The sequence below is a fragment of the Typopeltis vanoorti genome, chromosome 11 (assembly GCF_054136105.1).
Source record: "Typopeltis vanoorti isolate ZY-2024b chromosome 11, IOZ_Tvanoo_1.0, whole genome shotgun sequence".
Classification (NCBI taxonomy): Eukaryota; Metazoa; Arthropoda; class Arachnida; order Uropygi; family Thelyphonidae; genus Typopeltis; species Typopeltis vanoorti.
The window spans coordinates 58,467,571-58,493,281 of NC_143559.1; the positions used below are offsets into that span (position 1 = coordinate 58,467,571).

The window sequence follows — 25,711 nt, forward strand, 5'->3', positions numbered from 1 at the left end:
CCTATGTGTTCCTTTTTCCTGATTTCAACACTTCTAGAAGCATGGGCAATATAGTTCAAGCCGCATGAGCAGGGGATGTTGTAGACTCCGGCATATTTGTAAAAAGGATGACTGTCTTTTGGGGATCTTAAGAATTGGCGAATGGTCTTTGAAGGTTTAAAAGCCACTCGTATTCCATGTGGCTTGAGGAGTCTCGCAATCTTATATCTTATTGGAAACTGTCCCCATATATGGAATAACGATAGTGGAATTATAATGTATATCTTCAGGTTGTCTTTGTGGGGGGGGGTCACAGAAAAGTATCTTGTGGATCAATTTTCTAGGATAACCATTCTTAGTAAGGTTATTTGATATCAGGGATAGTTCATCTCGGAGGTCGTTGTCATCTGTCGTAATGAGAGAGGCTCTGTTTTTTAGCATGTGTACAATGCTAAGTTTCTGAGAAATGTGGTGTCAAGAAGTGAAGTGCAAAACCTACCTGTATTGGGTGGGTTTGCGATAAGACTGTAAGATAGACTGATGCATCCATCTATTTGTTTCTTAATTAAAGTGTCCAGAAATGGTAATTGGTTTTCTTTCTCAAGTTCTAAAATGAATTTAATTTTGTGGTGCAAAGAGTTGATCTTGCTTAGAAAATCGACCATATCCTTTTCAGTGTTTTTCCAAACAATAAAAATGTCATCCACATATCTCCACCACGCAGTGGGTTTAGGGTCTAGTTGAGATTAAATTTTACTCTCAAATTTCTCCATGAAGAGATCTGCACAAGGTGGCGAAAGAGGGCTTCCCATTGCAAGGCCTGATAATTGTTGATAAATAGTTTTATTCCATAGTTGGCGAAACTAGTTGGTATAATTTAATATGAAATAAATCTGACCTTAAACCCAAATAGAAGTCAATCTTTCCTATAGTTCTTGTGGTCAAAATTAACCATTTCATCATTATGAATAGCCTCCATGAGGAAACAAAACACCAGGTATGTCGTTTTGACTACTTAAATGCAAAAAGGCCAAACTGTTAAATCATCTTACTTTTTTTGAAGAGATGCAGGAACCATAATATCATTCCTAAGTTTCTCATTTTGAAAGAACGTTTCCATTCAAGACGAGCTAAGCATATTTATTTTAAAACATCTTTGGTACTTTTACGTGAGCGGATACAAAACATCAGATTTGAATTAAGCAAAATAGATATACATTGCTATCAGATTACGAAGATATTTCCAGCAATTTACACTAAAACCTATGGTCACTTTTAGATAGAAAGATAAATAATAGCTATGACAAGGCCTTTTCAATCAGCAAACAAAGCCAAATTTAAAAATTTAACGTTCTTTACGAAAAACATTTTCAGTCAAAACCTAGTCTGTCGAATAACACAGTTATCTTTAATTTCTCCAATCACATTTTAACAAAACCAGAAGTGAGAATACATAAAAAAGGTTTCAACTTTGCTATTACCCCCTGATCAAATTCCTAAAGTTGACATCATATGCAATATAGAAAAGGCAGTTTCGTTGCTACCAGAACCCATAGCTAATGATCTCAGACTAAAAAGCAGTATCATTCTCTCTTCTTCAAGAGCTCCCAACAAAAACATCACTCCTATAGAGAAAAGAGCTATTTTTAGGTTAAGGAAAAATAAAGAAATCATCATCTTAAAAGCTGATAAAGGTAACTCCACAGTGATCTTAAACACCAGTGATTACAAAGAAAAGATCACTAACTTACTGTCTGATACATCTACCCACTGTGTTTTAGATTCAGACCCCATATTAAAGAATCACAATGATACCAACGATTTAATACGTAATATGGATAGCTGGCAAACAGACTTAAAACTAAGACTAAAGTCTATGCATCCACTAATGCCGAGACTATATGGCTCTCCCAAAGTCCACAAAAATGAAATAATGTTACGCCCCATTGTTGATGGAATAAATTCGCCTACTTATTCATTATCGAAACACCTTGCAGGTCTCTTTAAGGCACACGTCTGATTCAGATACTTACATATGGAACTCAACATTTCGTGGAGAAATTAAGCAACATCTCGATCTCCAATACAGATCTTCTGGCAAGCCTGGATATTACATCTTTATTCACTAACATTCCAGTAGAGGAAGTAATCAACATTTTAAGAAACCTCTTCCTCCAAGACATTACTTCTCTATTCCATCATTGGTCAAAATCCAACTTTTTCCTATGGAATAAAACTATTTATCAACAATTATCAGGCCTTGCAATGGGAAGCCCTCTTTCACCACCTTGTGCAGATCTCTTCATGGAGAAATTTGAGAGTAAAATTTTATCTCAACTAGACCCTAAATCTGCTGTGTGGTGGAGAATATGTGGATGACATTTTTATTGTTTGGAAAAACACTGAAAAGGATCTGGTCGATTTTCTAAGCAAGATCAACTCTTTGCACCACAAAATTAAATTCACTTTAGAACTTGAGAAAGAAAACCAATTACCATTTCTGGACACTTTAATTAAGAAACAAATAGATGGATGCATCAGTCTATCTTACAGTCTATCGCAAACCACCCAATACAGGTAGATTCTTGCACTTCACTTCTTGACACCACATTTCTCAGAAACTTAGCATTGTACACATGCTAAAAAACAGAGCCTTTCTCATTACAACAGATGACAACGACCTCCGAGATGAACTATCCCTGATATCAAATAACCTTACTAAGAATGGTTATCCTAGAAAATTGATCCACAAGATACTTTTCTGTGACCCCCCCCATAAAGACAACCTGAAGATATACATTATAATTTCACTATCATTATTCCGTAAAAGAAGCCACAACAGTTATTCAAAGCAAAACCTAAATAGAAACCAAGGATTAATGTTGCCTGAGATCTGGAAGACCCTCGTTAAATCTTTAAACTTGCCAGAATTAAATTTTGCTACAAATTACAAGAACGTTATTACATAACAACAAGTGAGATCATACAAGGTCTATGCGTGTGATGTATGCATTCTTCTGTTTTTTGTAAAAATGCAATTGTATTTTGTTCATTTACAGTTTTAGCATTTAAGTGGTCTTACATCTATATATCTTTTACCCTGATGAAGCCAATAGCTATAGTTGGCGAAACTAGTTGGTATAACTTAATATGAAATAAATCTGACCTTAAACCCAAATAGAAGTCAATTTTTCCTATAGTACTTGTGGTCAAAAATAACCGTTTCATCATTAAGAACAGAACTTCCTTCCTTAAGTTTCAAAATGCATAAGCAAAGTTAAACTGAGATGACATGATCACTTAAACAAAATGGTAGAAATTAGCAAAACAAATGCTTGAAGCAAAAACATCAAGAAAAATAATTCAGAATAAAAACAACATATAGGTGACGTGATGTAGTTAGTAGTGCTTTACATGATCAAAATGTGAAAGGTTATCAAGTCCGAAACCTGATAAATAATAATTCAATTTTGAAGAAAGCTACTCATTAGAAGACTAATCATCAAAACTTAATTGTGTCACAATGTCATAATATCTGGTAAAACTTATTTTGTTTTATTTACTCACAACACCATACAATTATGAACAAAATAAACTAGGTAATTGATCTGAGCGGCTGATATTTTGCTGGATTGCAAATCAGCATCCTTTGAACAAAAAACTTAATTCTGTAATTGTATAGTGTACACTACAATTCTTATATTCATTATCAAAACAACAATCTGTACACATTTTTGGCATTGTACTGCAGACTACTAATTATGCAATTAAAACAGCCCAAATAAAGGGGGGGAAAATTCAAATCATTTTACCAATAAACTGGAATTATAACAAAAAAGGAAGACATCTTCACACAGACTTGAAACAAGGAGTGACATAACAATGAAAATACTACTGCTCACCAGTAGATCCATTCACCACGCTGACATTAGAAAGTATTAACTCTCTACTATAAGACTTGTTCTGTAGCTCCTACAGGTTTGCTACAATGAGAGCCAACTGAATATTCTTGTTTGTCATATGACAAATGTGACTTCCACCATTGTGATAGTTCTCAATATCTTTAAAGATGCACCTCCCACTAATGGGACCTTAAAATGATGAATGGTGTGCATGAAATAATTCCAACCATAACATAATGTTACTACTCTGATGTTGTTACTAACTTCTGAATGTAAGTGAGGATGCTGCACATTATGAGATACAAAAGGTGATGCAAAGTCTGCTGCTTTCTACATATACAAGTAGCCTACTCACAAAGCTAATCCACACACAAACTTTTGTTTGCTTGTGCTAAAAAAATACATGATTTGCTAATCATGTTGTTCCTTAAAATAACCTATGGTTATTTATGCAGCAACATGAATAATATAGTTGAAAACAATCATCATATAAAACTTGCAGAATTAATGCATTTGAATAAAGTACATTTTTTTTAATCCTTTAATTATAAGTTTATAATAATCCTGATGAATATAAGATACTTTAAATAAATACATTTAAGATACTTTCATTAAATGCTATTCCAGTGCATCTTTCTTGGCTTTTAATACAACAATGAATTAAATATATATTCGAGTGAATTTTTTTTCCTTAATTGTTGTTACTCATAATTTAAATTATTCTGAGAACAAAATGTTATGGTGGTAAATTTATAGAGAGATACTGAATACTATATTAAATATCATACTGTCACAAGCAGACTGTTTGTTTAAAATGAAGTAAAAATACAACTTCTGAACTCAAAAGAAGAAAGTAAATCTACTGCTAAACTACCATAAACAATGATAATTTTTGGAAACTATCACTAAAGATATGAAAGTTTATAAAAATCAAAATAATTATCAAAAAGCACTTACCTGGCAGACAGCATTAATATTAATGCTAGTTATCAACTGATGAAATATTAGTAAATCTGAAAAATAACTTACCTGCAATAGGTTCATCAGATGAAGGTACTGGCCAAGGAGTAAGATTTGGAGGTATTGGAGAGGCATACGAATTATTTAAAGGCAGGGTAGGTTTAGGAGGAGTGTAACTGGTTTCTTCTTCTGTGTTATCAGTAGAATCATTGTTATGACCATGAGTATAGTGGTAAGAAAGACCTGGGCGAGTTTTATAGCGAGCTCCACAGACTGTCAAATATAAAAAGAGACCTTAGCAAAATATTTTTGGTGGAGTTTTAATTTAAAATGCTTTAACATAAAACACTACAAAACTTTTTTCATTTTTTATATCAATCCTTCACATCACTCCCCCCCCACACACAAAACTATAAAAATCTACAACATATAGTTGTCTGAGCAGTGCCCATAGGCATGCTTATACTATATTTATTTTAGCATTCTACATTTATATGTCATCATCATCAATTTCCTGATATGTATCGTCAAAGAATGTGCAGGATACTAATCAATTGATGAATAATGTAGAGGGGTGCACCATGGTCTTATACCTGATTTTACATCAAACCACCTTGTACTTCCTTGAATTCTAATTCCTTATTTTACAAATTAAATATAGACTATATTGTTCTGTACAAAATTTCATTTATCCACATTGCCATATGCTTTTAACAGATCTAGAAAACTGAAGTACAGTCTGTGTTAAATTTAAGCAAATAAGTAGAGTATGAGTGAAATGGATGAACAGTGAAATCAAACAAGTTGTGTTGGAAAAGAAAATGTAAAGGAGGAGGTACAAGACAGTTGGTGATTGGATCCATGAACAGTATAAAGTTAAGGCTAGAAAGGTGACGAGTATGGTAAAGAAAGAAAAGGTGCAATATGAGAAGAGACTGGCTGGTCAGGCAAAGGTTAACTCAAGGGAATTTTTCTGCTATATGCAAGAGAAAGAATAAGTATGGCAGGTTGACACTGGTGAATAGTCATCACTACAGAATAACAGTTGCAAATGATATAGTGGAATTATTGAATGAGCCCTTTATCAGTGTATATCCTATGGATGTAAATGATGCCATGCAATATATAGAAGGGAGACAAGTATTAAGAGAATTGGAAGTTAAAGAATCAGGTGCTAATTGGATTAGATGTTAATAAGGCTATAGGAATGATGATCAATGTGTCTGTATAAAGCATACATTTTTGGTAGTGTTTTCTTTTACATGCAGCTCTGCTGTATAATTGGTGCAATGAACTGGGATCTGATTAGATATGATAAATGATAACTAATATTTAAGGAATTGACAGCGTATACTAGAAATATAGATTAAATAAACTTTAATATATACTTTCCCTGGTAGTATTAATACAGCTTAATACTGCTTAATCTATATTTCTAGTATACGCTGTCAATTCCTTAAATAGTAGTTATCATGTTTAACCAGCGTATAAGCCTCTTAACAAGAATAGATATGATAAAGTAAAGAAATACAGCAGCACAACCAACAGAGGACTCATATCTTGAACAATCAGCATAAATGTAATGAGTATTCTGCTGTGTATGTGAAATAACTGCATATAATCAGATGATGGAGTGTGAGACTTCCTTAGTTGGCACAGTAAAAGGTTGCAGCATGAAATGCAAACCTGCCATTTATGGAGAACCACTTATGTTTGGTGCATATACACTCAATGGACAAAACTAGAGAGAGAGTGGTGATGGGAAGTGCATCCTATGCACAGAGTGAAACGTATTCAAACCGTAAGCAGACAGTAAATAGACGAATATCGGGACTTCCAACAGTATAACACAATCACCAAACATAGGTAAATGTTTCAATCTTAGTGACTTTGATCATGGATGTATTTTCGACGCAAGACAAATGGGTCATTCTATTGCCCAAATGGTAAGAACCTAGGGTTCTCAAGACAACCATATCAAGGTTCTACTGTGAGTATACCATTAATGGATGTACCAGCATCCAGCGAGCAAGTGGTGGCCAACCACACACCATTGATGACCGGGGTAAATGTACACTGTCCAGGCTCATGCAGACCAACAGGACCACAAATCACATCTAGTTTCAATGTCAGTGGTCCAAGCAGCATTAGCAAGTGACCTGCAGCTATTAAGTTTTATGGGGTAGGATATTTATGAAATATACCCCATGCCCCGTCTTGATCTCTTTTTGGCTGCTTGGCACTCTGGGTTCCACCTGGGCTTTGAATAGAGTGAAAATCGAGATGCTTTTGGAATTGTGGCTGTTGCTGTCTAGACAATACTATCTGTTACATACTTTACTGCTTCATTGATAGGTGTTTGACGGACTGCTTCAGCATGAAATTTTGCAAGATGGGAAAAGTATTCCAGTTAGTGTGATCCTTCCAAATAGGCAACTGTATAGGAGAATGTAGTTCCTGATCATCAGGAAAATGATCATGCCCATATATGTTCTCTTTAACATCCAACATAAGTGGAAAAATGGCAGGGAAGCAGATTCTAAATTCTATTGCAGAATATGATTGGATAGGCAGATGAAAGAAGGTACTACTACTACTATTAAAAAGGGAGAGGTCATGGATGTCAACCATTTGCTCAATAATATGACCTTGTCTGTTCATGATGGCACTACACCACAGAATGACATGTCCATTCAAGTCTCCCATGACTCATTTAACTCATAACCCAGTGGAAAATAAATGGAACATACTGTAACATCCCACCTATGAGCAAATCACTTCTGCTTCCTAAGCAGTATTAAGCTGAACATGATGGAAAGGATTATGACTGCTCACTAGGATAGCTACTCCATCATGAGAGGAATCATTTCCAGTTATGTCCTTACAAACAACTTTGAAATTCAGTTGAGTCCTCACTTGGTTTTAAATACATTTCCTGCAAAGAGAAACAGAATGGTTTGTGTTTCTGCAGCAGAGCCTTCATATCATCAATATATCGGCAAGACCCACAACAGTTAAATTGTAAAAATTCTCCTATTGTTTTGGCCTTGTACATTTGTCCAATTTCCAACACGTGGAGAGCTTTGTTAGGCTTATATTTGTGAATTGGTTTAGGGAAGTATGGATGGCCAGTGTCTAGCTCTTCCTCTGAAAAAATGTTCAACAGATCTGACATCAGGATCATCTGCCGAGTTTAGTTTACATTTGGTAAATACGAATATTTTTTCTATGGGATGTCTGGTAGTTTATCTTTCAATACTATTCTTTCTATAATTTTCATTGGCAAGCAGGCTCTCATTGAATGAGATAAGTTTTGGAGTTGTTTTAGAAGTAAGAATGTAGGTCATGCGACTGATGCGCTCCATAGAGAAGCACTCTCGACCATACAGTTCAAGTACAGTGAAATTATAGGATGATACAATACATGTACAAGTTTGAGTTGCTGTTGATAGTTTCACAACTAATCTTCTCAGTGTAAGAGGATTTCAAGACAGATGGAGTTGCAACTAGCTTCCTCTTTGCATCATGATATATTTTGTTCTGTTTAATAAATTTAGATTAATCCTTTACCCAAGTGGGAGCAAACAAAGTTTGCTCCTAAAAGTATCTTCAGGACTTGGGTAAGGTAGTACAACACCGGGCAACTCGTTGCAAAGGTGGAGCAAGCTAACATCACTCCTATCTCAGTATCTCCCATAATGCAAAACACATCTCCTTGCTGATATGTATACTGTTATGCATTAAGAGGAGGGCCACTACCTAGACTAGTTTTGACCTTTATTGAGGTCTCTTCGGTGGGGGCCAGGCCCAGACGTGGAGAAACTAGGCAGAAGCAATAGCAAGGTCATCTCTACCTAGAGGAGTTGCCAAAAGGTGTGCCACCATTTTATTAAATTACTCTGGATTTAGAGAAAGATGTTGAAAGTTTATTTTTCACTTGGTTAGACTATAATAAATTTAGTTTAATCCTTTATCCAAGTGTGAGCAAAGCAAACTATGTTTTGCTCACACTAAAGATGTGGAAAGTTTATTTTTCACTTGGTTAGACTATAATAAATTTAGTTTAATCCTTTATTGTGAGCAAAACAAAGTTTGCTTTGCTCACACTTGGATAAAGGATTAAACTAAATTTATTATAGTCCAAACAAGTGAAAAATAAACTTTCAACATCTTTCTCTAAATCCAGAGTAATTTAATAAAAAGGTGGCAAACTTTTTGGCAACTCCTATAGGTAGAGATGATGTTGCTATTGATTCTGCCTGGTATCTCATGTCTGGGCCTGGCTCCCACTGAAGAGACCTCATTAAAGGTCGAAACTAGTCTGGGTAGTGGCTCTTCCCTTAATGCATAACATTATAGATATCCGCAAGGAGATGTGTTTTGCATTATGGGAAATACTGGGATAAGAGTGATGTTAGCTTGCTCCACCTTCGCAACGAGTTTCCCGGTGTTACGCTACCTTACCCCAGTCCTGAAGATACTTTCAGGCACAAACTTTGTTTTGCTCACACTTGGATAAAAGATTAAACTAAATTTATTATAGTCTAACCAAGTGAAAAATAAGCTTTCAATGCTCTGTTTAACTTTTGAACTCCTTTCTCATCCATCCACAGGAATAGGTTTGATGATCTAATAATTGACAGATTTAGCTATCTTTGCAATGTGAGATTTATTATTATTAATATTATTAAGAGAGATCTCCAGGAAGTCAGGAACTCATCAAGGGATGTCATGCACTACATGCACCAGCTAATATACTTGTATTCAAATTCATTCATACTGGTTGCACACACAAATTCAATTCAATGGCAATCCATTCCAGTTAGTTGCCAACCACTCTGAGAGAGAAAAATCTAGATCTCACCCCCCTCCCCACCTTTCTTAGTGGTATTCATTCTCAGCTTCCAAGGATGCCCTTGTCCTTTGCCCACCCTTCAAAAAAAAAAAAAAAAAAAAAAGGAAAATTCCATCAACTGAAATCCTATAGGACCCTTTCAGAATGTTGTGTCTGCAGTCTAATAATTCTCAATCTGTCTTCATAATCAGTATTCCACAATCCTAATATCATATTTAACTCTCACTTTGCACTCTCTCTCTCTCTCTACTGTATCAGAATTACAATGGAAACCAGGAGAGCAGACCTGGCCTATTATCCAAGTAAAACATTATTAAGGCTTTGTATAAAGAGGCAAAATGATATCCTTATCTTTACATGTCAAAATTTCAGCAATGCAATTATCTTGGATCGCCACTAGAGGGCTACATGGTGTGTAGTGTTTGTAGAGAGCTCCTGAAAAGATAAGTATTATCTTAAGTAATAATTGGTAAATTTGCTTGAATCTTATGTAGCATTGTTTACTTTTCGTATCTTAGTGTGTCTGTGTGATTTTTGTGTGTTTTCTGAGTTATTTCAATTAGTAATTTGATAGATACGATTAATAGCATGCAGGTGCTGTTAAGGAATACAATGGCATCCAGATCGCCATCTTTGTTCAAAAATTTTAATATAAAGGAGTTTATTCAGTGTACATCTCAAAAGTGTTATTGAGATGTATGCTTTGAGGAGAGCAGTTGGAGTCTGGTTACACAATGATAGTGGAGTGAATGTGTGCAGAAAGTGTAAGGAATGTGAGGATTTAAAGTGTTTCAGGTCGTGAGAGTGATATCATTGTTGAAAGTCAGAATGTAGAAAATAGTGATACGAGAGGTATGAATAGTGATATTTGCGAGGTAGTACCAGATAGCTGAAAGCAGCTTTGAAAGTGAGAATGAAGGTAAAAATACAGAACAAATGAATGGATTAATGGATAATAAAAATGATGAGACAGATGCAATGAGTGAGACTGCACAGTTGCACGGAGCAATACATAAGGGAAATCGGCAGCTGGAGCGTTGGCAAAAATGTTTACCGAGCATACCAACTAATAAACGGCAAAAGTATGATAAGAAAAATAAGAGTATGATCATGAGTGTAAACAAAATGAAAGAGCGAGTGTTATATGGAGATTCTTTAGTAAGAGGTGTGATAGATGAGAGTTTGGTTAAATCGTACCAATCTGTGCGAACATAAAGGATATAAGCGAGTCTATTAGAGCGCAAAAGCAGAGGGTGAAAGAATTGATAGTAGTAGCAGGAATGAATGATTTGAAAGGAGACAAAATGGCTATGAGACAGGTTTTGATGGAATTACTTGAGGTAGCAAATGAGAAGAGTGAGAGAGTTAGGATGGTGAGTCTGTTGCTGCAGTATGACAGTAAAGAGCATAGAAGGAGGGCCATAATTGCTAATGACTTTATGCATGGATTATGAAGGAGGAGTGATGTGGAATTTGTGGATGTGTAGAGTGAGTTCCCTGGGTGAAAGGATTTATATAAAATGGATGGTTTGCATTTGAATGGATTTGGTGTACGGAGACATGTTGTCGAATGTAGTGGAAGAGGATGTGCAGAATCAAGGAAACCAGAGTTATTAAGGGGGGGGGGAGTAGATATGCAGACTTTAGGGAGACAGTTGTTGAGTGTATGAATGTGTGTAATATGCCCGAGCGAGTAGGAAGGACAACAAATCAGAATGGGATTGCTAGTATAAGGAATCAAAATAGGGAAAGGACAAATGGGCTTCTACAATTCATCTATACTAATGCCAGAAGTATTAGGAACAAGAAGGTAGAATTTTTGGCCTTGGTTGGCACTTCCAGGCCACAGGTTATTGGCATTAGTGAAACATGGCTGACAGAAGATGATATAGCTAGTGGGATTGAATGTGAGGGGTATAGTGTGCTCGGGAGTGACAGGGAGAATAAAATGGGGGGAGGGGTGTTATTGATGATAGCTGATGAGCTGCAGCCAAGGAGAATAGAAGTTGAACTGCAGGATAGAGAAAAGAGCACATTTGAGGCTATTTGGTGTTAGATTGAGGCTAAACAGAACAAAATATACAATTGGGTACTGCTATAGACCACGTGATAAAATAGACAGTGGAGATAGTATGCATAAGCAAATAGAAGAAATGAGTGGAAGGAGGGTAATTATTATGGGAGATTTCAACTATGGTAACACTGATTGGAAAGAGGAGAAAACAGATGGGAGGTAGGAATTCGATTTTATGTGGTTATTAAGGGATAACCATCTGGGACAGCATGTAACAGAAAATACTAAGGGTCAGAGAGTGCTTGACCTAGTAATTGCTTCTGAGAATTTGGCTGTAAGGAATATGACCACGTTGCCACCAACTGGTGAGAGTGATCATAAGGTCTTGACTTGGGAGGTGGCTAAAGGTGTGGAATTTACAATTAAGACAGGGTACATGTGGAATTATCGGGATGGTATGACAAGCTTAGGAGATCGATTGGTACGGTGCCATGGCATGTAAAACTGCAAGGGCTGGATGTTGATAGTACATGAGAGGCAGTTAAGAAGTGTTTGCAGAAGGCAATGGCTGACTGTACACCTAGAGTCCGAATAATAAATCAAGTAGGGGTTAAATGGATGAATAACACCATTAAGCTTGAGCTGCAAAAAAAGAAACAACTATGGAGGGAATTTAATGAGAAAAGTGACCGACAGGCACATAAACGGTATAAATCACAGGCCAGAAGGGTAACGTATACGTATACGGCAGAATGATTTTAAAGAATGCCGATGGTAGGGAGGTTACCGAATCAGTTGATATAGTGGAATTACTGAGCGAGCACTTTGCAAGAGAACATCATCCAGGTGGTGACATTGCAGGAATGAAAGAACCAACAGCTTATGGGAATTGTGGTGAATGATATGGAGGTGAATAGTCTATTACAAAACCTCAATGTCAATACATCTGTGGGATTGGATGGTATACCAGCTTGTGTCTCATGTGAAGCAGCTAAAGAATTCTCAGTGCCCTTGACCATTTTGTTTAATTTGAGTCTCGGGTCTGGGTTAGTCCCAAGGGGGTGGATAGAGGGGGAAAATAGTTCCACTGCATAAAGGAGATTCCAAGACTGCTGTTGTAAATTACCGACCGATCAGCGTATCAGGAATCGTTGTCAAGGTCTTGGAGAAAATAGTCAAGAGGAAAATATAGGATTGGATAGATGAAAATGGGATACTGTATGGGGGGACAGCAGGGTAGATCATGCCTCAGTAACTTACGTTTTATAACACAGTGACGGCTGAACTGGATAAGGGTAATGGGTTTACAGTGATTCTACTGGACCTTGCTAAGGCCGTTGACAGGATAAAGGAGGGGATGGATATAGGGTTGGTAAGATGGATAGGAGGGTGGTTGATGGAGAGAGATCAGAGAGTGCTTTATTCAGAAGTAGAGTCCAAAAGGCGGCCTGTGACTAGTGGTGTGCCGCAGGGTTCTGTTCTCGGACCACTACTTTTAAATTTGTTCATTAACGATATAGGAAAAGATCTGAGAGGAGCTGTTCATTTGTTTGCTGATGATACAAAGTTGGGTAATGCAACAGTGAGTGCACAGGATGTCAAAATTTTGCAGGATGATTTGGATAGTTTGGAGGACTGGGCTAAAGAGAACGGATGTCAGTTTAATGTGGCAAAGTATAAGGTTATGCATTTTGGTGTGAAAAGATTAGCACCAGTATATCACATTGGTGGAACTGTACTCCAGGAGATTGGTGTTGGTGGATAGGGAGTTGAAGTTTAGGGGGCACATTATAAAAGTGGCTAAATCAGCTCATCAAATCATTTGGTACTGAAGAATACTTTGACGAGCAGAGACAAGCAAGTTTTTGTTCCTCTGTATCGAGCCTTAATAAGACCCCATCTTGACTACTGTGCCCAGATATGGGCGCCAGGGTTTCTTATGGATGGGAAGGAGTTCGAGAGGACCTAGAGATGAGTGACCAAGATGATAGCAGGTCTATGGAATGAATCTTATGAGAACAGGTTGAAGATTTGTGGGTTGCAGAAATTGGTTGATAGGCAGAAAAGGGGTGATATGATTGAGACATTCAAATTACTGAAGGTTTCTATAAGATTAATCCAGAAGATATTATTGAGAAAGGCTGGTGGTGGGAGGACTAAGGGCCATACATGGAAGCTGGGCAAGAGCATGGTTAGCAAGGGTGTTAGAGCTAGGTTTTTTTACTAGGAGAGTGGTGAATGAGTGGAATAAGCTGCCAGTCTGTTGTGGGTGCCATAACTGTAAATAAGTTCAAGGCAAGGTATGATAGATACTGTGTGAATGTCGAACAGTTGTTCTTGATATGATGTTAGAGCCTCCCTCGATGAGTCTATGGACTCCTTGGAGTTGCCAGTAATAATAATAATAATCTTTTGAATTGTATTTGCAAACTTTGCAGCCTGGCTCCTGAACTTCAACTTATTATCTGTAACAATCCAAGATTCCTAGCCTCATCAGTTTCTTCTAGCATAATCCCACCAATATAATACGTCATTGAATATCTAATCACACCAAAGTGAATGACTTTACATCTACTGAAATTGAACTGATATCCATTTTCCCATGCCCACAATTCCAGACTATTCCAATTATTCTGCAAGTACTGCATATCAGCAGCATTCCTGATTACTCTATCTATCTTTGCATCATCAACAAATAGCAGTATGTTGTCTGTCAAATCTTTCCCAATACCATTCATGTACAGATTGAATAGATCCTTATGGTACATCACTGGTTACCATAAATCTTGAATATTCACATCCCCTGTACACCACTTTTTGATATCTGTCAGTCAGTCATCCTCTTATCCATGCTAATATTTTATAATCCGAACCCATATTCTCCAATTTATGCAACAGTCCTTCATGCTGTATTCTGTCAAAAGCTTTAGCAAAATCCAAAAGTATCATGGTGTATTCATTTCCCTTGTCTAACTCAATGGTAACATTATTAGTTAAACATTATTATAGAACATATGGTAACATTACTGCAAATCTCTACTTTGCAATGAACATCATTGCAAAGCAGAGATTCCCTGTCAACTGATTGCTGAATGCAAGCGCTAACCAACTCTTCCAAAATCTTCACAACCATTCCTGAGACACTGATTGGTTGATAGTTGGATACATTGGTCTTTGCATCACCTTTATGCAAAGGGATTACCACATATTTTGAATGCAGATGGTACATGAGTGTCAGAAGCTAAGGAGATTGTTCAGTTAATGAGTGCTCTCTTTACTAAGATATATCAACCAGGTGTATGTAGCATGGTGCACAGTGCTACTGCTACGTTGGATGAAGAGTTAGAGATTCATGAAAATGAGGTTGAAAAGCTCTTGCATAACCTGGATAAGAATTTGCCAATAGGGAAAGATGGAATGTCTGTCTGCTAAATGAATGTTCAGCTGAATTGGCTAGGCCTTTCACACATTGTACAAAAACTGATGTGTCTAAATACTGACCTATAGTATCTCTGGTGTGGTAGTGAAGATTTTAGAGAAGTTGGTAAGAACTCACATACAGAAATGTGTAGACAAGCATTCTATACTTTGCAGGGAACAGCATGGGTTTACTAAAGGAAGGTCATGTTTTAGCAATTTGCTCATATTTTATAACAATGTTACGGCAGAGTTGGATAAAGGGAATGGATACATTATGATAATGTTGTAATGTTGGATTTTTCTAAGGCATTTGATACTACACGATAGGCTGTTGCATAAACTGGAGAATATGGGATTGGAATATAATCTATTGACTTGGATCAGGGGATGGTTGCCAGACAGATATCAAAAAGTGGTATACAGTGGGTGTGAATCTGCCAGATTTAAGGGTTCTTTCCTTGAGGGCCCTACAGAGCACGCTGGTGGCATGGCGTTGCCACCAGTGACTACAATACAATGATAACTAGAACAGGCATAGCGTAAAACACTTGTAAAGGCTTAGGCCTATATCAAGTCTGGACAAGATGTCTGGATGTTATGCAAGGGTAATACTGCATATAACCAGTACAAAGATTAATTTAAAAAAACTAGTGTACCTTAGGGTTCAGTCCTTGGGCCATTATTGTTCAATGTATACATTAATGACATCAAGCAAGGTCTATCATCAGATGTGCAATTGTTTTCTGATGATGCGAAGATAGGCAGGACAACCAGGGATGCTACTGATATTCAGCAATTACAAAATGATTTGAATAGACTGGAAATCTGGGCACATAAAAATGGCTGTCAGTTTAATGTTAGTAAGTGTAAAGTTATGCGCTTTGGCGTGATTAGAGTTCCAGCAGCATATTATATTAGCGGGGGTTATGCTACAGGAAACTAAAGAAGCAAGGGATTTTGGTGTATTGGTGGATAAGAACTTAAAGTTCAAAAGATCACATAGCAAAAGTTGCAAATACAACTCAGAGGATAATTGCTATATTGAAGCAAACCTTGACATGTAAGGATAAGGAAGTAATTTTGCCTCTTTATATGGCTTTGATAAGACCACACCTGAATTACTGTGTGCAGATTTGGTCTCCCGGGTTCCAAGGGGATAAAGAAGATGTGGAAAGGGTGCAAAGAAGAGTTACAAAGATTATATCCTGATATGGGATTTAGATTACGAGGACAGATAGCGAGTATGTGGATTGCAGACTCTGGTTAATGGAGAAAGAGGGGTGATATGATAGAGGTCTATAAACTTTTGAATGGGTGTTATAGCATTTCAAACGATGAAATTTTTCGTTGTATAGAAGGCAAGAGAACACGGGAGGCATCCATGGAAGTTAGGGTTGTTCTCAGTCAAGAAAGGGGTAACAGCTAAGTTTTTCTCCCAGAGAGAGCAGTGAGTGAGCGGAATAATTTGCCAGGGTAGTGAGTGCATCTAGTGTAAATGAATTTAAGGGAAGATATGATAGCTGGGTTGGGTAATTTACAGCCTCCCTCGATGAGTCCTTTACTCCCTGGAGGTCTCAGATGATAATAATAATAATATAATAATAATATTCTTTCCTCCTGTGGAATCTTCCCTGTTCTGAGAATAGCCAATTCAGCTGAATAATACTCTTTGAATGCCCATGCTAATATCCCATCAGCTCTTATTGCTGAGTCCTTATTCAGTTTGTGCAATAGCTCTAATACTCCTCCTCATGCACCTCAGTTTTTTTCATGCAGTGAAAAGGTAGCAGTGAGCTCATTATAAGCAGCATACTCAGACGTAGTTTCCATACAACAGATGTGACTCTTCTGGCCTGCTGCTTATAATTTTCATAACAGACATCATCCGTATGCACACGGTATTCCTTCCAAATCTCTTGCTTGATAAGATTACAAATCCATTTGATTCTTACCCTATTTATTCTTTGAATTCTCTTGACGCATTCTTATAGTACATCATGTCAGTATTTTTTAAATGCTTCCCATGCACTGTTAATATTGATTGGAAGGAGGAGAGGACACATGGGAGGAAGGAATTGGATTTTATGTGGTTATTAAGGGATAACTATCTGCGACAGCATGTAATGGAAAATACTAGGGGGGGGGGGTGTCAGAGAGTGCTTGACCTAGTAATTGCATCTGAGAATTTGGCTGTAACGAATATGACAACGTTGCCACCAATTGGTGAGAGCGATCATAGGGTCTTGACTTGGGAGGTGGCTAAAGGTGTGGAATTTACAATTAAGACAGGGTACATGTGGAATTATCGGGATGGTAAGTATGACAAGCTTAGGAGATTGATTGGTACAGTGCCATGGCATGTAAAACTGCAAGGGCTGGATGTTGATAGTGCATGAGAGGCGGTTAAGAAGTGTTTGCAGAAGGCAATGGCTGACTGTATACCTAGAGTCCGAATAATAAATCAAGTAGGGGTTAAATGGATGAATAACACCATTAAGCTTGAGCTGCAAAAAAAGAAACAACTATGAAGGGAATTTAAGGAGAAAAGTGACCAGCACGCACATGAATGGTATAAATCGCAGGCCAGAAGGGTAACAGGTGTGGTAAGAAAAGCAAAAGCAGATTATGAAAGAACATTAGCCATACAGGCTAAGGAGAATCCCAAACAGTTTTTTCGATATGCTGCAAGTAAAAGAAAAAATGTATATGGCAGAATGATTTTAAAGAATGCCGATGATAGGGAGGTAGCTGAATCAATAGATATAATAAATTTAGTTTAATCCTTTATCCAAGTGTGAGCAAACAAAGTTTGCGCCTGAAAGTATCTTCAGGACTGGGTTAAGGTGGTACACACCCTGGTGTGTACCACCTTAACCCAGTCCTGAAGATACTTTCAGGCGCAAACTTTGTTTGCTCACACTTGGATAAAGGATTAAACTAAATTTATTATACTCTAACCAAGTGGAAAATAAACTTTCAATAGATATAGTGGAATTACTGAGCGAGCACATTGCAAGAGTACATCATCCAGGTGGTGGCATTGCAGAAATGAATAAACCAAAGGTTTATACGGGAGTTGTGGTGAATGAGGTGGAGGTGAGTAGTCTATTACAAAACCTCAATGTCAATACATCTGTGGGATTGGATGGTATACCAGCTCGTGTCATACGTGAAGCAGCTAAAGAATTCTCAGTACCCTTGATCATTCTGTTTAATCTGAGTCTCAGGTCTGGGTTAGTCCCGAGGGAGTGGAAAGAGAGGAAAATAGTTCCACTACATAAAGGAGGTTCCAAGACTGCTGTTGTAAATTACCGACCGATTAGCATGTCAGGAATCGTTGTCAAGGTCTTGGAGAAAATAGTCAAGAGAAGAATACAGGATTGGATAGATGAAAATGGGATACTGTATGGGGGACAACATGGTTTTGTGAAGGGTAGATCATGCCTCAGTAATTTGCTCATGTTTTATAACACAGTAATGACTGATCCGGATAAGGGTAATAGGTTTTCAGTGATTCTACTGGACCTTGCCAAGGCCTTTCATAGGATACCACATGGAACTCTAATCAGTAAACTGGAGCAGATGGGGATGGATATAGGGTTGGTAAGATGGATAAGAGGGTGGTTGATGGAGAGATACCAGAGAGTGGTTTATTCAAGAGTGGAGTCCAAAAGACGGCTTGTGACTAGTGGTGAGCTGCAGGGTTCTGTTCTTGGACCACTACTTTTCAATTTGTTCATTAACGATATAGGAAAGGATCTGAGAGGAAGTGTTCACTTGTTTGCTGATGATGCAAAGTTAGGTAGAGCAATTGTGAGGTGCACAGGATGCCAAAATTTTGCAGGATGATTAGGATAGTTTGGAGGACTGGGCTAAGGAAAATGGATGTCAACTTAATGTAGCAAAGTGTAAGGTTATGCATTTTGGAGTGAAAAGATTAGCAGCAGTATATCACATTGGTGGAAACTTACTCCAGGAGATTGATGAGGCCAGGGATTTGGGAGTGTTGGTAGATAGGGAGTTGAAGTTTAGTGGGCACATTGCAAAAGTGGCTAAAACAGCTCATCAAATCACTTAGTTGCTGAAAAATACTTTATCGAGCAGAGACAAACAAGTTACTGTTCCTCTATATCGAGCCCTGATAAGACCCCATCTGGACTACTGTGCACAGATATGGGCAGCAGGGTTTCTTCTTCATGGGGAGGAGGAGGTGGAGAGGATCCAGAGACGAGTGACCAAGATGGTGGCAAGTCTGTGGAATGAACCTTATGAGAACAGCTTGAAGATTTGTGGGTTGCAAAAATTGGTTAATAGGCAGAAAAGGGGTGATATGATTGAGACATTCAAATTACTGAAGGGTTTCTATAAGATTAATCCAAAAGATATTATTGAGAATAAGGCTGGTGGTGGGAGGACTAGGGGCCATACATGGAAGCTGGGCAAAAACGTGGTTAACAGGAGGTGTCAGAGCTAGGTTCTTTACTTGGAGAGTGGTAAATGAGTAGAATAAGCTGCTAGAGTCTGTTGTGGGTGCTATGACCGTGAATGAGTTTAAGGCGAGGTATGATAGATACTGTGTGAAAGACGAATAGTTGTTCTTGACATGATGTTAGGGCCTCCCTCAATGAGTCTGTCGACTCCTTGGAGTTGCCCATAATAATAATAATAATAATATTCTTTGCATCCATCAACTGATCCCATTCCACTGAACTCAATATACTCCATAGTTGGTCATAATTTCCTGCTTTGTAGTTCCACATGTAACCTTTCCTGAATGAACATTCAGGAACTTAGCCTCTTCCCGAGTGAGTACCGCATAATCACTGTCACCAACTGAAGGAAAATAGTTATGTTTTTAACTGAAACACCCTTTAACACTATAATCAAATCTAACACTCTTTAACTCCAAGTTCCTTCTGTCATATGCTGCTTGAGAAAGTTGTCACGCAACAGCTCAATAAATTCAATTTCATTCTTCTCATGAGATTTTATTACTACCCAATCAATGCTTGGATAATTAAAGTTCCCTATTATGATCACTCTTTTTGTGCCTATCATCTTTATCTGGTGATGCATTTCTTCACCACTAGCAACTGATCCACCAGATCTGTAACAACACTCCATTATGTATTTGATCTTGTTGGATTCCGCCTCACATCAGATAGCTTCAAACTCACTGCCATATGAAAAACTGTTACTAGTATTAGAATCATAGGTCTCTGGATTCAAGCCATCTCATATCATTAGCAGCGCCTCCCCCCCCCCTCCTATCCTCTCTGTCATTCCTAAAAACAGTGTAACCTTTACACTCGATACCAGTTAGTATGTCCGATTCTGATAGACAGGTCTCATTAATGCGTACACAATCTAAGGTCCCAAATATATAGACCAAGGCAATAAACTTTACTCCTTTGTTTTGTTCTTTTGTATGCTCGTGTCTGTAATCTGCATAACACAGTTGAATAACTTGTAGGTCTCTATTCTTCTCTAGTTCCTTATATGAGGGGTACCCAAAAATAATCGGAATTATTTTTTTTAAAAAAAATTATTTAAAGTTTATACTACCATATTCCACTCTCCTTCAAAGTACTCTCCATGTGAGTCAACGCACATGTCCCACACTGCTGGAAACAGTTCTGGAACTGTTCAACCGGAATACTGTTTATGGCCTCCAATGACTTTTCTTTCACTTCGTCTATATCAACAAATCACTGCCCTTTCTCAGCTTTCTTTATCCATGGGAATAAAAAAAAAAAAGTCACATGGACAGAGACTGCATGAGTAGGAATGGTAAGGAACAACCACCATGTTGTTTTCCATCAAGAATATTGGACAGACAAGGCTGTGTGGGATGGTCATTGTCATGGTGGTTCACTGTCTCTCCAGAAGAAACAAATTCTTTGTGCATAATTTCATTCATATCTAAAATACAAATCAACATTGTCTTGATATTTGATCAAACTTGACATGGTTTCTTGGGTCTTGGTGAATTTGCATGTTTCCAGAAACAAAAGAAGCACCTTGATGCTTCTTTTGTTTCTGGATCATAATTGTTGCACCGAGACTCATCCCTAGTCACAACGTTTGAAAGAAAATTCTGTTCATTAAGAACTTTTTCCCTCAAATTGTGGCAAACATTCACAGGATTTTATTTATTTATTTTTTAATCCTCTGTGAGCAAATGAGGCACAAATTTAGCAGACACGTTTCATTTGCAAATCTTCTGTTAAAATTCGCTGGCACAAATGGCGTGACAAATTCATCTCCTCAGAAACTTACTCAATGATCTTTCAAATGATTGACTGGCAAACCTTTTCAATGTTCTCATAATTTCTGCTTGTTGAAGGTCAGCCAGATCATGGTTGGACTTCATCTGACATGCCTCCCATTTTTGAAATGGGGAAAAACACTAGCCACCCTGTGTCAGCTGTAGTTTTACCAAAAAGAAAACAAAATTTCATGCACACACTCTCTGTTCCTTGTGGTCAGCCATCACAAAATCACCAAACTTGCTTGTAAGCACTAACAAAAAAAAAGCAGCAAGAACAATGAACCAGTTCACACAGGATGATGCCACTTACAAGACTGGCACGAAAAACTGCATACTCACGATGCCTAGCAGTGGCATCATCCATAACTAGAAAATGCACGTGTGCCAAGTTCAGATTCCGGTTATTTTGGGGTACCCCCCCCCTTATATGCAGATATCTTTGCACATGTTTGTGCATGCCCATATTTCTGACATTTAAAGCATTCTAGTGAATTAGAGACATACAGCATAACAGAACAGTTGAGATGCCTGGCTTTTACAGATGTTAGAGGTTTAGGGGTATAAAAATTAAGAATGATGTCAGAACCAGGTGACCGTCCCTACATATCATAATGCACCTCATACTTGTTGCTCCCTGATCTTTAAGCTCTAAACATATCTCTTCATCTGAAACATTAAGGATATCCCATTCTGAAATCACTCCTCTAGAAGAGTTTAATGGTTTATGAGGTTTAACTGTAACTGATATTCCAACCATTAATGCTGCTTTCAGTAAGTTTTTCTGAGTATTGCTGACTTGATTTCCACAAGTATATGCCAGAACATAGTTTCTTGACTGTTTTGAGAGATCCTGCCTATCCTAAACGCTTTAAATTAAAGGAAGGCAGCATTTTACCTATTGGCTTTCCACCTGTTTCATGGATAATGAGAAACACTGTTACATTTATACTGGCATCACATGTCTTGTTTCTCATTTCTGGTATCAAGTGACATATCTATGGTGTCAGTAGTTGCTGGGACCTTGTAAGGGCTTGAAAAATCTGAGGATGAAGAATTCGTGCCCAAAGTATTTTTGTTTTCGGTGCCAAAGTTCCCCATCCATCACAGGTGGCTGCTCAACAGCAAGCAAAGACTGCGCTAGGGAGTGGAATACTATGGCTACCCTTGATGCTATAGTGGCACCACATCATGCCTTAAGCTCCATCCTAAGACCATGCGGTAGGAGATTTATTGCAACACTACTGACCCATGCTAGGCCATCCAGGACCACCTGTCTTACAGAAGTAGAGGCCAAAGTAATGCAAGGCTATCAGCATCTCCCCCCACTTTCTGGATGCCTGTAGGTTGCACTGCACACTGTTGAATCTCAGGCATCATAGTCTGTAAGATATAATAGCAGAAAAGATTCAGAAGAAATAGAGTGAAGAATACAGGAAGAAAATCAAAGAAAAAGAGGAAGAATGAAAGGGGCATAGTACAATCACTGGAAGGTCCCATTCACCACAAACAAGTGCTCCACGTGTAAGTGGAGCACCGTACATGAAATGGATGGCAAGAAAGAGTGTGCAAAGTTTAACAAAGCATGTGAAATGGATGGCAAAGAAAAGATGATACAACAGACTAAGAAAGTGTGTGAAAACAATATGATAGCAAGCAAGGCTGACAGTGAAAAAGCACGTGCAACTGATGGTAAGATAGTGAGAGTAAATGATAGTTAAAAAGTGAGACAAGATTCAAAAGCATGGTTAGTGAACAGTACCATCGACAGGGTGTAGTATAGAGGCAGCTTGCCTCACGGCACAGCTTAATAAGGGCGCTTGTTCAGCCATATTGGGGTAGGTTAGCAAGTGCAGAAAGATGTTTTTCCAAGTTTAAACTGATTAAAAATTATTTACAAACAGCAATGACCCAAGAAAGATTGGTTTGTCTAGCACTATATTGATAGTGGCAGCCATAGCTTATAATTTAAATTTAGAAGAGCTTATAAACAGTTTTATTGTGCAATATCCCCATAGAGAAAACATTTAATTAATATTATTATGTAATCATTTTGCATTAATGTTTCTCTTGTAATAAAAACAAAATAGCAATTGGAGATTTTCTTATATTTTTGTCTTATAATACATCATGAGCGATATTTAATTGTTTGCCTCAGGGTACGATATAATCTGGTGACGACCCTGTTAGTGAAGATGAGGCAAGAGATGAAACCCCCCATGCAGAGGGAAATGAAGAGAATTGTAGATATGTATAGAAGAATAAAGACTGAAATGAACAATGGCCATATGAAAGAGGTAACAAATAAATCATGAGTGGCAGTGTATGGGGATTTGATTAGAGGTGTGATGAAAGAGGATGAACAAGGTTTGTTTTCCTGGAGGAGTGCGAGTGAGGCATTAGATATGAGGAGAAAGAGAGCAAAAGAATTGGTAGTAGGAATGAATGACTTGGCTGAAAGCAATGTAAGAATGGATATCAGAGAAAAATAACATAGAATAGTGTGGTAGGAAGGTCTAGTCAGTGTGCTGACCAGTGATCAGTGTATGACAGTGATTAGTTGATGTAGAGAACAAAGATTGAATAGTATGTTAGCAGAAATGTGTAAAGAGAAAGGAATTGTGAATGTGCGGGAGGAGTATGAAGAATGAATGGAACTATATTAAAGCGATGGACTGCATTTGAATGGTTTCAGTGTGAGGGATTGCTACTGGAAATGGGAGTATACCAGTAGTGAAGAGATCTCAACAATTAAGAAGTAACAAGTAAGAGCAGAAGAATAAGGAAGTAAGGACTGAAAGAGCGCTTATGAATGAAGAAGTGAGTAGCATGAGTGAGCAAAATGAGAGAACAAGAGTATAAGGGAAATGGGAGAGTCAAGCTGGACACAGCATGTGAAAGGTCAATGTCTGTAGACAAAGTGAATGTGTATGCAATCCAGAAAAAAAATGGAATGGCCTGGAATGTGGAAGAAGCATTTAGATCTGGAGAGGATTCTGGGATGAGCAATGAAGGCTAACAATGGCTGGCAGAAAGCAAGTAAGATTCACATCTAAGAAGTGGTATCATGGAAACTTGTTATAGACCCAGAAATCAACTGTTTTTTGTATACTATATGATACCAGAAGTATCGGAAATAAGGAGAATGAAACTGTTGCATTGGTTCATTCACCCAAAAATTGAAATAAGCAAGTGATCAGGATGATATGAAAAAACACCATACACTCCCATCTCTATTCCTGCCAGGAGCAGAGATGGAAGCATATGGTGTTTTTCACGAAGTAGAAAACACAGAGGGGGGGGGAGGTGCATTATTGTTAACGAGTTGTGCTTATGGAAGGGGGTGGCAGTGATTTAACGCAGTAATGTGAGAAATGGAATAGACTTGAATACAATGAAATGTACAAGCAAATAGTAAAAGAGTGATCATTAGGGTGATTTTAATTATGGTAATATAGATTGAGATGACAAAACAGTGTCAAGAATTAAAGAAAATGCATTTGAGTTTTTGAAGTGTAACGACAAAAAATATACATAAGCAAACAAACGAGATAGGGAACAGTTTTGTAACAGAACTAGAAAAGGATATATCTAAGCCACAACCAAAAACCTATAAAATGATAAAACCCATGAACAAAGAAATAAAAGATAAAAATACAACCAATGGATTTAGAAAAATGGGTAGCTTATTTTCAAAGTCTCTAAACTGATGATAATAAAAAAAAAGAAGTAAAATTTTATACAACAAAGAATGACCTAACAGAAAATATTACATTCGAACTAAAAAATACAATAAATAAGATGAAAAACAGGAAACAACAGACAATATAAACATGGAACTGTACAAAATTGCAGGTGAAAATTTTAATGACAGACTCATGAAATTCCTTAACATGGAATTTCTGGATTTCTAGAAAAAATTCAAACTCTTGGAATAAAGCAGTGATTATTCTTATTCCAATTTATATAAAAAAATAAAAAAAGGAAATAAAGATGACTACAATATCTACTAAAGATAACAATTAATCTGCTAACAGGATACAAAATGTAGGAATATTAAAAGTGAAACAAACTAGAGAACAGAATGGATTCTGAAATGGCCGATCTTGCAGTGACTCAATTTTTACATTACAATTATTAATCAAAAAGAGAATTTCCATAAGACACACACATGGCCTTCATTGATTATGAAAAGCTTTTGATAAAATTAATAGGTAAAAATTAAAATATTAACCGATCTAAATATACCAAACCAGCTCTTTCAGTCTATTCAAGAAATACACAGATAATATAGCAAATTATTATTATTCGTG

General features: G+C 37.3%; 1 protein-coding gene across 1 annotated transcript in view; it reads right to left on the reverse strand.

Annotated features, from left to right (window-relative positions):
* LOC150101611 (zinc finger protein ubi-d4 B-like) overlaps positions 1 to 25,711 on the reverse strand; it is a 244,789-nt gene that overhangs the window by 193,105 nt on the left and 25,973 nt on the right. The window contains exon 3 of the mRNA XM_090399857.1: positions 4,911 to 5,114. Within this exon, the coding sequence (XP_090255983.1) occupies positions 4,911 to 5,114 (204 nt within the window). The remainder of the gene's footprint in view (positions 1 to 4,910; positions 5,115 to 25,711) is intronic.